The sequence below is a fragment of the Nannospalax galili genome, unplaced genomic scaffold (assembly GCF_000622305.1).
Source record: "Nannospalax galili isolate Female #2095 unplaced genomic scaffold, S.galili_v1.0 scaffold440, whole genome shotgun sequence".
In the NCBI taxonomy this organism is placed as follows: Eukaryota; Metazoa; Chordata; class Mammalia; order Rodentia; family Spalacidae; genus Nannospalax; species Nannospalax galili.
Window position 1 is genome coordinate 878,587 of NW_008347189.1, and position 14,151 is coordinate 892,737.

At 42.4% G+C, this 14,151-nt stretch overlaps 1 protein-coding gene across 1 annotated transcript in view; it reads left to right on the forward strand.

The window, feature by feature from the left end:
* Positions 1-14,151, forward strand: part of Fras1 (Fraser extracellular matrix complex subunit 1) — a 442,676-nt gene that overhangs the window by 215,368 nt on the left and 213,157 nt on the right. Inside the window, exons 15-17 of the mRNA XM_008843691.3 lie at positions 5,750-5,893; positions 11,431-11,571; positions 13,047-13,187. Coding sequence (XP_008841913.1) covers positions 5,750-5,893; positions 11,431-11,571; positions 13,047-13,187 — 426 coding nt within the window. The remainder of the gene's footprint in view (positions 1-5,749; positions 5,894-11,430; positions 11,572-13,046; positions 13,188-14,151) is intronic.

Consider the following 14,151-nt stretch of genomic DNA (forward strand, 5'->3'; position numbering starts at 1 on the left):
ATATCCTTTGCAACAGGGTCTCTCATTGGCCTGGAGCTCATCAGTTAAGCTAGACTGTCTGGCCAGCAAGCCCTAGCAATCCTCCTGTCTCTGTCTCCAGGACTGGGGTTATAAGCGTATACTAACACGCCTGGCATTTTTTACATGTGTTCTGGGGATCAAATTCAGGCTCTCATGAAGCAAGGCAAGCACTCTTCTGACTAACCATTTCCCCAGTCCCCGAGTAACTATTCTAATGGAATTCAGTGTGCAGTTTTGGATGTGTGTGCTTTGCTTGTTCTGGGTGCATGTTAATATTCAGAGAATTCATGTGTGGATAGTTCATTCTTTCCCTTATTCCTCACTAAGTGCCATTTCTAAGACACATTTGTTTGTTTTGCTTTGTTCAAGTCCAATCCATCCTACCAAGTTACTGCTGGTCTGTTTTGTTTGCATATCTCCCGCTATTTGTGAGGCTGACAATTTTTTCACCTGTTTATATTTCCCATTTATGAAACCTGTCATGTACCTGTGGGTTGTCAGAATACCTGGAGATCAGACAATTCTCATTTCAGGGCATTGTGCTTCGGCTGGCGAGGCCGGAGGAAGGCAGAAGCTCAGGCTGCTAAGGAGCTTAAGACTGGAGCAAAAGGATCAAATATGGCGGTTTCTCATATGTCCTTTGAACTCCATCTTTTAAACCTGTGTGGTGTTTGAGCTTCCTAGACAACCAGCCTTGGCCTTCTGGGGCTGTGGACCTGGGGGTTTACAGTAGGGTAGAGAGTGTCTTCTGGGCATGTGAGCCTTACCAAACTATTTCCAGTGGCTTCCCCAGTGCTTTTGCTTAGAGATTGCAGTTAAAGCATGTGAACTGTGAGGTGTCAGGGAAAGGCTGATCCTTCTTTGTACAGCCACTGACAAAAACCTCAAGACTCCCTTTCTTCCCTTTCCTCTCTTTCAAAGTGAGCCTACCTTTCCTGGAGTTCTCTGTCTTCTGTCTCCCAGTATCCTTTAATTTGTGCCCTTCAGAATCACTTTGCTTTTGACACCAGTGGAGACAGGATCTGCTGGGTCTCCCTGAAGCTACTCTATGCTTATACTTATACTATATAGTATAAGCATATTATATGAGTATATAGTCTACACTCTTTGCTTCTCTAAATATAGCTCATCCTTTCCCTGAGAATTAAGCACAATGAATATTATTCCCACTGCACAGGATAGAAAACCAAGGGACCATGAACTTGAGTTTGAGATAGAAACTTTTTTTTTTTTTTTTCATCCAACAAGATGGATGCTCACTGGGCTTTGGATATAGCTCAATTGATAGAATGCTTGCCTAGTATGCACGAAGCCCTGAGTTTGGTCTCTGACACTGCATAAACTAAGCATGGTAGTGGCTCACACATGCAGTCCCAGAACAGGAGGGGGATCAGAAGTTTAAGGTCATTCTTGGCCATATAGGGCATTTAAGTCTAGCCTGAGCTGGAGATCTGGTCTCCAAAGAAGAAAGAGAAAGAGAGTGAGTGAAAAAAAAAGAGATTCTTATTGAAAAATGCAACCACCAGGATCCGGAGATATGGCTTAATGGTTAAAGGTGCTTGCTGCTTAAGCACAAGGACCCGAGTTCATATCCCTTACACCCATGTAAAAAGTCAGGTATGGTTGCACACATGCCAGTAGCCCCAGATGTAAAGGGTGAAAAGGGAGGATTGCTATGGCTTGCTGGCCACCAGACTAGCTCCATGGGGAGTGATAGAACAGAACACCCAATGTCTGCCCCTGGCCATATGAATGTGCGCATGTGTGCAAATACATACCATACATACACAATGAGAGAGAGAGAGAGAGACAGAGACAGAGACAGAGACAGAGAGGGAGAGGGGAAAGAAGAAAAAAAGAGAAAATTTGCACTCCATCTCTTGATAGTACTTTAATCCTTGAGTGAGTGCTTCCTAATCAGTGAGATACAGTAAAAGATAGCATTGCCACAAAGGGTTTAAGAAGCAGAATAAAGGAGCTTGGTTGTTGTGTCACACACTTGCTTGTGCCTGGAGTTGAAGGTGGTGCTGTGTCGCTGTGAGTGTGAGTGTCATGATGGTTTGGAATTGGAACCATCCCTGATGAATCTGAGATGATTCTCCAGTCAGTGTGTTAATTCCCCGACACCTCACTCCAGGAAGCAGTAAAAAAGGCAGCCAAGGACACTTCTCTTCCCTGAGAGGCAGTGTGATCCAAAATCTGAGCTGATGAGCATCTGTTCCCCTGCCTGGTCTCTGGAAAGGTTTGAGGGAAATGAGAAGTTGCCTGCAGGAAGTGCCTTTAACCCTTCCCTGAAGAAGCACTGCATTTTATTCTTAGAGAACCACAGGTTTTAGAAAGCTTTCAAACAATCTCCTATTTCTAAATTATCAAGAGCAAAAGAAGTTTCTTATCTTCAGAGTAGAGTTTCAATATAGAGCTGGCAGAGGAAAGCAGGCCATTCTTTTTCATTTTTGAAATGAATTGCTTGGCAAGCCAACACATGTCTTGTTATGTCCCAGAAAAGTTGGGGGCCTTCCCAAATAAATTATCTACTGTGTATGAGATAAGAAGACAGCTTTCCCTTGTCCAGCCTTTCAAAAATTTGTTACCACAATGTTCACAATATACAATTCAAATCCTCAATGATCTGAAATGTATTACCAAGAGACATTATGCTGAAAAGTCAGTGAGTGAGTGACCTTTTTCTTTTCATAATAGCCCAAATGGAATAAAAGGCACATGTGAAATCAGCCTGCAAGAAGAGATAATCGGTAGGAGCATATGTTCAGTGTTAGAAATTAGATATCCTTTGCAAAGCATAGCAGGTGTGTGTCATCCTAAGGAATGACAGCTCAGTGCAGCCTGTGTTGAAATAGCACCTCCTCTGCCCTTGAGTGTGGCCACAGAACATGTGGTTTGTGTGAAATGGAGCAAGAAGGGGGGCCATCCGGAACCACTATTGCATTTGGTACTCTGTATCAATGTATCATGAGTGTTCATCATCAGAAACACATCTGGGCTTCAGCATTTTAAAGTAAACTTTACACTCTCAAGTTTATCACATCTTAAGACTATGACCTTGTGGGTCTGTTTCCATGCAGAATGTAGCTGATGGCACAAATTTCCCATAACCAATAAAGAACTCTGTGTGTATTTATTTACAATGCATATAATGTGAACACTGGGGGCTTAAAATAAACAAAATGTGGTCCCCATTGAGGAATGACTGCTCCTTGAAGGAGGCAGGCCATAATGGAGTGGTTAGGGCAAACCAACTGCAAAGAACTCTGACAGCAAAATTGATCATTTCACTGCCCTACTTAAAACTCTTTTATGGTCCAAAGCCCTCACTTGGACCACATGACTGTGGTAATCCTGCCTGTGCAGTCTTTTTTAACCTCACTTTCCATTCATTCTCCCTTGGCACTGACTTCCCAATGAAATTTGCATAGCATCCCAGTGGGATCAGAGGATGGAGTGTGCCAGCTCTTACTATAGTAGGCCTCAGGTAACTGGCTTACCTGGAGTTCGGTGGGAAGGCCCACAGACTGCCATAGCACCTGGCATGCAGCAGCCACTTCTACTGAAGGTTGATAGACCCATCTGACATATCTTCTTAGAAATGAGATTGGGCTTTGTGTTTGATGTTTGGGTTAGGTAGTGAGTTTGGATCACAGAATGAATGAGGAAAAGTTGTAAAGAATGATAGCTCTTTCAGAGGATGGATACAGCCAGTAATCAGGGGTAGCTGAGTGACACATCTCTTGTGTAGAAGGATAGAATTTGTTCCTGAGGTGATCTTATGTGACCTTTATAAAAATATAATAAGGGAATTAAGTCACTTGAGATGTTTGTAAAACATCAAGAATATGTTCAGGAACAGTTAAGAAGGTAGAAATGGGGGCTGGAGCTCAGTGGTTGAGAGTTCTGGTTGCTTTTGCTGAGGACCCAAGTTAGATTCCCAGTGCCCACATGGCAGCTAGCAACCATCCATAACTCCAGTTCCAGGGAATCTGATGCTCTCTTCTGACCTCCTCTAGCATTGTACGACACAGGTTCACTTACATATATGCAGGCAATACACTCATACACATAAAATAAAAATAATAATATATTTTTAATAAGAAAGTAGAAATGAGCCTTGCCCTAATGAAGCCTGCAGTCTTCCATAACAATGGAAACTTTGCTCCATTTCTCCTTCTCATCCTACTAGTCTAAGCCATCCCACCTGGACCACAAAGTACACTCACAGTGGTCAACCTGCTTACCTACATGGCTTTATCCCCTCTCTACATGGTAGCCAGAAGTTTTTTGAAACTTTAAATCAGATCTTGTTTCAATCTTGTATGAGTCCTTTCATGACTTTCACATTATAATTAGGATAACAAAAAGAAAATTCTACTTCTGTCCCATGATCTCCAAGGTCAAGTTTGATCAGGCTCTAGTTTCAGCCTTGATTTTTATTAACCACTGTGCTCCACAGTGTCCCCAGCAGCTGCAGCCACAAGGGCAGCCCCAGGTCCCCATGCCCTAGGCCCCTCCTCACAAAGATGTTGCTGCTTCTCTTCCTTCAACTCTGTAAAAGTGGGTCCTACCACGCCCACTGCACTACTCTGCCGCAGTCTTCCTGGCAGTTAACACGATCTGTAATTATCTTTAAATCTGCTGCCGGAGAAAAATTGTCTGAAATTAAGACTTTCTTGTGCAATTAGAGCTGAGAGAAGGGGATTGGATTCTGAAGTTTGCAATGTAGGTGTCTTTTCTTCTGCTCCCAAACAAATACTTAATTAAATTGCTAAGGTATGATTACCCAATCACTTGTAAGCCATGAATGCATTCATTTCCTCACCAATTTTGTTGATCGGAATCAATGCCTCTACAAAACAGATTGTACTCCATTGTGAAGCAAATGCTTTCAGAATGAGGGTATATTAACCAAAGCACAGGGGTAGCTATCAAGACGGCTTGCCAAATCTCAAAATGTTGTTATTTAAGACAGGCCTCTCTTTGCAGAAGTGCTAAGATAAAGACCAAGTATGAATAATTATAAAATATCAAATGCTGGAAGAGGAAAACATTTTTAGCATCTGAAGAGAACAGTTCTAGTTTAGGAACAGTCAACACTAAGAGGCTGAGAGCATAGGAGAAAAGAAGGTCTTGGGAGTCCTGGAGATACATGCATGGGGCAGATGCTATGGGGAGAAAAGGACACAAGACTTGGGTGGGGGAGAGGGAGGGAGGGAGGGAGGGAGAGAGAGAGAGAGAGAGAGGGAGAGAGAGGGAGAGAGAGAAAGCAGCACTAGGTGTCTGGAAGGTCTAATCAAGGACTAGCCAATGGTGGTGCCCTTCCTCAGCTAAGTAGTGGAGGTGGGACAGTATCCTGTCCCTGTCTACACTGTTGTGTGATTACAACTGGCAGGGCAAGAGGACGCAGGCCATCACATTCCATTAGACAGCCCATCCTTGCCTAGAAAATTAGGATTCCTTCCCATTACTCCAATGGCATCAGTTTCCTCTTCTAAATCTCTTAACAATAACTTACTGAAGTTGTACTCCTGACCCTCAGAGATAGTTTTGTGTTTTTGCCTAGGCGGGTAGAGTGTGTTTTTCTCTTCAGGGGGACTCAGTGCCCAGCCTTTCAGAAACCAAAGAACCAACCTAGATCATCCTTGTAAAGTCTAAAATCGAAAGCAAAAGACTGGTGTCCTCTCTACGATGGGCTGCTGACTCTGTTGCTTGCCTGCAGTCTGTCATGAGTCCTGTGCTGGCTGCTGGGGGCCCACACAGAAGCACTGCATGGCCTGCAGAGACCCGCTGCAAGTGCTGAGAGACGGCAGTTGTGAGAACACCTGTGGCGACGGCTTCTACAACAGGCAGGGGACCTGCATCCGTAAGTGCCAGGCTGCCATGAAAGAGCAGCTTTTTCCTTCGTCTTTCAGCAACCCTTGTATTCAAATCATAGCACTGATAACCAGTTTGTCATTTCCTCTGAATATGTGCCTGACTGCTGACCTTGGCCCTCCCTTTGCCATTTATGTAATGTTTTTGCCAGTAGGATCTCCTTTAACTGCCCTGATGGTGTGTTGGGTTTCAGGTATTCTTTCTTGCCTGGTCCAGCAGATGAAGACAGCAGGTCCCAGCTGCCTGCTCAAAATATACAGTGGGGCGCACTCAAGACTTTTCCCCAAATCCCAAACACCATTAATGCCAGATCGCTTTCTTTATATAAGTGGAGCAGAGACTCATGCCGGCCCAGGGCAGACCCACCTTTGGGTTGGTGCCACTGACTCAGAACTAAAGCAGCCATTGTCCACCCTACCTTTACTGTCATGCTGTGACATTAGCAGTTAACCCAGAATATGTCTCTTTGTGCTGGTGTGCTGACCCACTCCCAAGAGGTGTGGAAATGTGGCAAAAACACCAATTGGTGTTACTTAATCTTTCTGCCTATGAGTTTCCTACTTGTAAAATGGAGGCAAAAATAACTACCAGAGTGGACAGAATAATGACCCTAAAAACATGCATGTGTGAATCCCCAGAAGCTGTGAGCACGCCACCTCAGCGAGTAACCTGGACTTTGCAGAGATGAGTAGATTAAACATCTGGGCATCAGGACAGTGTCCTGGAGCCTGGGGGCATACCCAGGTGATCATGAGGGTGGCAGTAGGGCGGAGTTGGAAAAGATATGAAGATGGGGGCAGAGGTCGGGTATGCAAAGAAGAAACCAGGAGCATGAGCATGCCAAACAGGAAAAGCCAAGAGAATTCTCTGGACTTTCTAGAAGGGATGCAGTCCCACTAACATCTTCATGTTTAGCACTTCTCACCTCTAAAACTCTAAGATAATAAATCTTGTTTCAAGTCAAAGGCTATATATTTTGTTATAGCAGCAACAGGAAACTAATACATTCCCAACTCAGAAGGCTCTGGAAAGGACTCAGTTAAGCACTTAGAACACTGCAGGGCACAGAATGCGTGCAGTCAGTGCTCAGTGTTTAGTTTTCACAATAACTTCATGAGGTAGATGCTCTCATTTTTACATTCCAAATAAGGAAGCTGAGAGGGTCTTGGGTCTCAGAGCTAATGAGGGCTAGAGTGGGATCAGGCTTAGCTCCTCAGGCTCTGGACTATACCTGGCCTGGATCCCACTCTGCTGCTCATTGTGATATGTGCTACCTTGGACATCTCTGCCTACTTTCCCCTCTTCCCCTTCTCTCTGATCTTCCTTGCATTTCCTCTCTCTTCTTCCTTGTCTTGGGATGAACTGGTCAACCCCAGAGACATTGCTAAGTAACAGTGTCCTGAGAGTAAGTAAAAGGTTTGGGCTGAGTTAATCCTGATGGTTTTGTCTATTGAAAAACTGTGAGAACTTTCTTTCACAACTGAGTCTTGCAAATCGCAAGAATGTGCAACCTCTAAAACTTTTTGAGTTGTCTTCAGTAAACAAGTGCAAAAATGAGATGCTTTGGGGATTTGGTGACTCCACTTTTCTAGGGAAGAGAGATGGCCCCAGCAGCCATTTGCGTTGAAGCTGTGGGGCATCCACAGCTCTCCAGGGGTGAAAGCTCTCTGCTGGTGTGACTGGATCTGGCTTTGTGGGAGGACAAGGAGAGACCAACCTGCCATTAGACTCAGCATGTTAATCTTTTTCTGCCAGCATCACTTTCTTGCTCAATTAAGCCAGATGTATTCTCTAAAGGTTGACAGATGTCAAATTTGCACTAATCCGAAGGCCTAAAGGCCTTTACCCTTTAAGTCCCAAGGGAGGCTGGTTTTTGTCATTGACTGGAGCCGTGTCACCTCCTGATATTGAAAATTTCTGGAATCTGGTCATCTTTTGCTGGTTACATAATGTCTTTAAAAGGGGGGGGGATGCTCAGGGTATGAGGGGTGGGAACCCAGTTGAGCTCTGAGGTCCAATGAAGGAAGCCACTGCTCCTCACAGACCGGAAGAATTAAAAAACTTGATACCAACATGAAAACATACAGGAGTGACACAGGGATTGCCACAAGTTCAGAGGCAGCCTGATTCACAGAGTGAGCTCTAGGTCAGCCTGCCTGGGCCATAGTTTGAGAGTCCATCTCAGAAGCCAAAAATAAAATAAATTTAAAAGACAACTGAGCAGGTAGAGGAGGGGATACCAAGGAAGCAGGGAGGAAGGAATATTATGTTTGCATGCATTTTGAAGACTGTTAGAAACTTTCCAGGCAGAAGACAGTCCAGAGCTGTCCATTAGCCATAAGCTGACCCAGCAATGATCAATAAGTAGTTACTGCCCACACTACATGCTCTGCAGTGGGTGAGGAGTACTGTTGGAACTGATCTCTGAGCCCTTGAGTAAAGAAAACTGGAGTTTGTGCTTTTCTCAACAGCATTAGAGAAATGGTCCTGTGCTTTCTAAGACAACAGAGAACCAAGCCACTGATTGGTATTCGAATGTTAATTAAGATGCTGATAATGGTGACTTATTTCCAATTCAGATTAGTGCTGTTCAAGATAAAGACAGGCTGGTGTTGGTTTAATAATTGATAACTCTCTAGTCTGTGTTTGTAGATATCACAAAGTCAAGTGCTGTGGAGAATCTAGCATAGCCTGCTAGAAAAGGTGGCATGTTCTACGTGAAGGAACTTACACAGCTGTGCTCATCTGAGGCCCGTGTCTTGGGCTTTACAAATATTGGCTATTAAGGTGGGGCAGCTTCTAGGAGAGAGAGCACCTCGGTCTTTCAAGTCCTTGGGCTGTTAGGAAAGGCTGGTATGACCTCAGCTAATAAATCAAGTTCATAAATCAAGTCTCTCTCTCTTTTTCTTTCTTTCTTTCTTTCTTTCTTTCTTTCTTTCTTTCTTTTCTTTCTCTCTCTTGCTCTCTCCATATATATGTATATATGAGCTTATCTAAAATTATGAGCTTATCTAAAATTGTATTTTTGTTCTGAACGCATTTGAATATATATTTTTTTTAACATAATAGCATGTTGTCGACTTAAATACCGTTCCTGGATTTTCTCACTCAGCTCTATCTTTTTAAAGATTTCCTGGCCTTCATTTCTCACGGCTACATGGTACTCCCCATGTGTACCTACCCTTCACTCATCCAGACTTCTAGCACTTGATCCCTTCCACTCTCTCTGTCCTCTGTCCTCACGCTGTCACCAGAGAGCACTCATGAACAGGCACAATCCAGACCCATATGGGCTTATCTGGGAAGTTTCTGGAGACTCCCAGCATGGGCAGAATTGTTGGCTTCTTGGCTCTGTACAGTCCTTCTTTGATAAACTAATGTTGGGCTGTGATCCAGAATAGCTGTGCAATCTTCATTCCCAGGGATGCAGGCTTTTTCATCTCTGTATCCTGTCCATCACTTGACATCATTAAACTCCTGAGTTTTCTTGGTCACAAGATATAAAGGGACATTTCATTGGATTTGCTACTTCTGATTTCTAATGTAAGCATATCTTTACTGTTGGGCCTTGAGCTTCCTTTGTATAAATTTGTTTTTAGATTTTCTTTTGGTCCGTGTTCTATGGGCTTTGCTGTCTTTTATGGAGTTCCTTGTCTATTATAGATACTAACTCTTTTCATTGCTTTGGTTTTTGGTGCTGAGGACTGAACACAGGGTTTGAGCATGAGAGGCCAACACTCTACCACGGAGTTATTTCCCAGTTACTTGTTGTTTCAAATAGACAGATATTTCTCATTCTCTTATATTTAAATGTTGAATATGATGTCCTTTGTTAATCAGAATTTAAAATTTTTTCCTATTGATTAAATTTGTTCTTTGACAATTTTGTATGTGTACATAGTTGCTATTGAATCTTTGAGAAGAGCCACTGCTAATATGCACAGTCAATTGTTCTGCATTTTTTCCTATCAATTTAGCAATTGAAACTTAGGACGCTGATCCGTCTGGAGCTCACTTTCATACATGGTTTGTGAAAGTGCGCAGTTTGACTTTTTGCCATTTTGCTCTCCAGTGTTCCCAGCGTGACTAGAAATTCAATCTCACCATCTCTATGGACCTCGATTGTATGTTGTATCCATTTGTGTGTAGGTCTGCATGACATTTGTTCTCATATCACAATCACATGTTTTGTTCATTAATTTCCATTGCCTTGAATCACATCTCAAAATCTGACAGGATTCCTCCACAACTTTGTTTCAACCCTTAATCATCTTGTCTCAAGAGCATGACAGTTACTTTCCAAGTGGATCCCCAACTTTCCCTCATCCCTCCAAACTGCTTTTCATACTGAAGCCAGAATGATCTTTCTTATCCCCAAGTGTGGCCATGTTTCTTCTGCATTTTAAAATCATAGGGCTCTTAGTGCCTTCCACAGAATGAGTCTAGACAATGCACAGTTGAATTTGAATTCCAGGCAAATTTTAAATAACTTTGCCTTCCACAGGATGAGAATCTAAACATGAGTGTGGCTACAAGTTTACATCATCTAAGGCCTTCCCACTCTTCTCACTTGGTGGAACTAATGCTTCCCCAACAGCCTAGACTTTTGCTCTTTCAGCCTGGGATGTTTCCTTCAGTCTGACCTGGTCTGACTAAATTTCAAAGAAAGATTCACAAATCCTTTCTTGACTTTTTCTACCTCTACCCTATACACCTGTTAAAGGGAATTATTGTGCCTGAACAGGCTGATTGAATGATATTTTAATATCTACTTATTTTTCTTCTATTAGATTAATAAGCCATTTAAAATAGAACCCAAGTTAATTTGGTTTTCTTATCTTTACAAGCTAGTATGATAGTGATATAAGCTTTTTAAGTTATTTATTAATTTTTAATACAGGACCTCACTCTGTAGCCCTGACTGACCTTAAACTTACAGAGATCTGCCTGCCTCACCTCTCCAATTCTGGGATTAAAAGCATGCACTACCATGCCGGGCCTGATATAGGCCTTAATTGGGGTTTTAAGGGTAAATGAAGAAGGACATGAGTAGATCTTGGGCAATTAAATAAAATTGAACAATTTTAGTATAATTTTGCCAGCACAATCTTGGTAGAACTCTGTATTTCTGAATCATCTCTTCAAGTAGAGTAAAATTAAGGATATTTGATGCATACTTAAAGCAAAAATTATTTTTTATTCACCATAAATTTAAATTTAGGCTGAAACTAGTACTTTTATTGATAGATCTGGCTTTGGAAGACCATTTCGATTTTAAATCCCATGTTGAATTGGCTACACGGGTGGGTGTGCCTCGGAGTCTTTTGAATATTCTTTCTACTTTCTCCTTCCAATGTGGAAAAGAAAGTAGAGCCCTTTGCAGTTTGGAATCAAGGATGCAGAATTCTGCTGAGGAGCCAGAGAATGAGACTGAAATATTGGTGCTGAATCAGGTCGTTGTAAAGAGGGAGGTTACTACTGAGCAGCTCACTCTCGCCTCCTCTGGTGGCTTTTCCTTCCTCTTAGCTTGTGACCAATCCTGTAAGAGTTGTGGCCCCAGTAGTCCCAGATGTCTTACCTGTACTGAGAAGACAGTGTTTCATGATGGGAAATGCCTTTCTGAATGCCCTGGTGGGTACTACGTGGATACCACTGGCAGATGCAGAGGTAAGAGATGACACATCATCGTCAGAAAGATTTTAGTATCTGATGGCACTTGGTTATCTGCTGCTTATTTGGAGTTGGTCTGTTTTAGGAACAGGCTACTTTAAAGGGATGGCTCTTTCATGATAGAACCTATGTGTGTTTGGTAGGGGAGAGGGAGGAGTAGACGTATGGGTGGCTTCTTGCGGAGGTGGGCTGACTACATGGAAACTTTATTCCCATCAGTCATCATTAGAGGATATTTGGTCGGTTTGAAATGTCAAGAGCATCTTTAACATGCAGCCCTTGTATTCCTGTAAACCTGTGCTAACCTGTGTCAGTGATGACAAAAATCATTCCTTCCCTGGCATTTATAAAATTATGTTGGCAACAATAATGCACAACAAAATAAAAGAAAAAAAAATCCAGTTTGATAGCCAGTAAAGCTGAAGTCTGTCTTCAGTAAAAATTTATTTTTATGTGCAATTTGTACATTGTTTCTTTCTGGCTGATAGAATCTAAACCTACGAATTTGTAACTCTTACTTACTTCCAGTTTATATAGGGTTGACTTAGGTCTTTCCTTATAGGGATCTAAGAATGTATTCTGCCTGGTACATCTTAGTTGCCTCTCCTCTCTGAAACACACACAGGTTCTCACTTCTGCCTTTTGGTTTTTTGGGGGTAGGATATTTGTACTCATTTACCTATTCCTCCTTATCATCACTCTTTGTCTGCCAACCTCTTTAGGGCCCCAAAGTTCCTACCTTTTCCTCAGTGTCCTACCTTCAAGCTTCTCATTCTATTTCCCCATCCTCCATGCCTGGCTCCTGGCAACCATCCTCCAGGACTTTCTTTTTGGGTCTCCCTCCTACCGCGAGAACTGGTAAAGGCTCAGTTCATGCTGTACCCTACCATCTCACTATCTGTCACTAGAGTCAGAGAGAAACAAAGTCAACTTGACACAGGGCAAAGCAGGGGGAGGTGTCCCTGACACTGTCATACATACTAGTCAGACTCTTTTCTGCAGTGATGCTTGTCTCAGAATCTTAGAATGTCAAAGTTAGAAGTATCTTCAGTCATGTCTAGTCCACCCTCTCACTGGAAGTGTCATGGAGAGAATCAGACTTGGCTAATGGAAAGTCAATTGGAATTTCGGTGTTTCTCAGTCTCCTTGGCTACATTTTTTTTAACCCCTCAAGACCTCAGTTTCCCCAGCTGCAAAAATAGAATTAATACTACCTCCTGGTGTTGCTATGAGGACTAAAACTGACAATTTGTACAGCACTGAATGCTAGCACTAAATAGAGGTAGCTAGTGAATGGTGGGTAAAGCACATCTAAAAGGTGGGTGAGGGATTCCATGGGTAGTTCTGGCAGCATACACTCGTGAGCTTGACTTCTTTGGAATACCGTGATGAGGGCTTCCCAGCACAGAAGAAGCCCAGGTGGGGAATGACTCTACGGTTACATGACCTGCTGTGTCCCCTTTCCTCTTTAGCTTGTCATGTATCCTGTGCCACCTGCTCTGGACCTGCAGCCTCTCACTGTACAGCCTGTATCCTTCCGCAGGCTCTCCGTCAAGGCCACTGTCTGCCCAGCTGTGGAGAGGGCTTCTACTCTGACCACGGGGTCTGCAAAGGTATGGTTGGTATCACTATTCTTCCCGGTGGTCCATCACAAAAATATAGATTGGCAGTTTTCCAAAAATATTGCTTTCCAGCACAACTTTTTCCCTCATCTATCTTAAATGGCTGTGAACACATTGCAGCCTGAGCCATCTTGAACTGTGTCTACTGGTTCTATTTCCATAGAACAACTACTGACCAAAAATATAAAAAAGAAATTCCAGAAAATTCCCAAAGCAAATTTGAACTTGCTCTATGAGTGCTGAATTCATGCAAATGATAAGATGTGTGGCCATTAAATTGTTTCCTGAATTTGGGGTTGATAAATTACACACGTGGTATAGGCTATATGCAAATGTTAGGCCAGTTAACAAAAGAGATGCTGTCACCTGTAGAGTTATCTGTCAGGATCCCAGAACAGGATTCCTAGAAGGACACCACAGGATACTGCATATGCAATTTTTTTCATTATAATAGTTTTAAGAAGGGATAACCTGGAAAAAAAATCAAATATGAAAATTTGCAAATCCTCTCAAATGATCATGATTTTTCTGGTCATTCTTTTGGGGAATGTTATTTTCTTTAACATAACATTGAATCAAAATAAATTTCTTATTTTCTCTGTTCTGAGCTCTCCTGGCATTGCTAACATTTTTATAGACTTCATTTGCTTTTCCCTGAAGAATGTCTTTTTGTTAATGATACTATGAGCAGACTGAGAGTCACTAGCAATGCCTCTGGGCTGAGTGAAATGGAAAATCTTAAATTGCTGTTTGCCAAAAAGACTTTCAGCTCCTTGAGAGGGCAGTAGCATTTGAGACTTTTGAAATTAGAACATTGGGGGCAAACACTTTAATTAAGTGAAATAAATTTATATTTGCCCATAGAGCACCTTAGAAAAGTATTTGAAAATAGCATAAGACAAAAACATTTTAAAAACAAAAAAGTGGCATTAAGTCTTTTGAAAGAGAGCGTCTA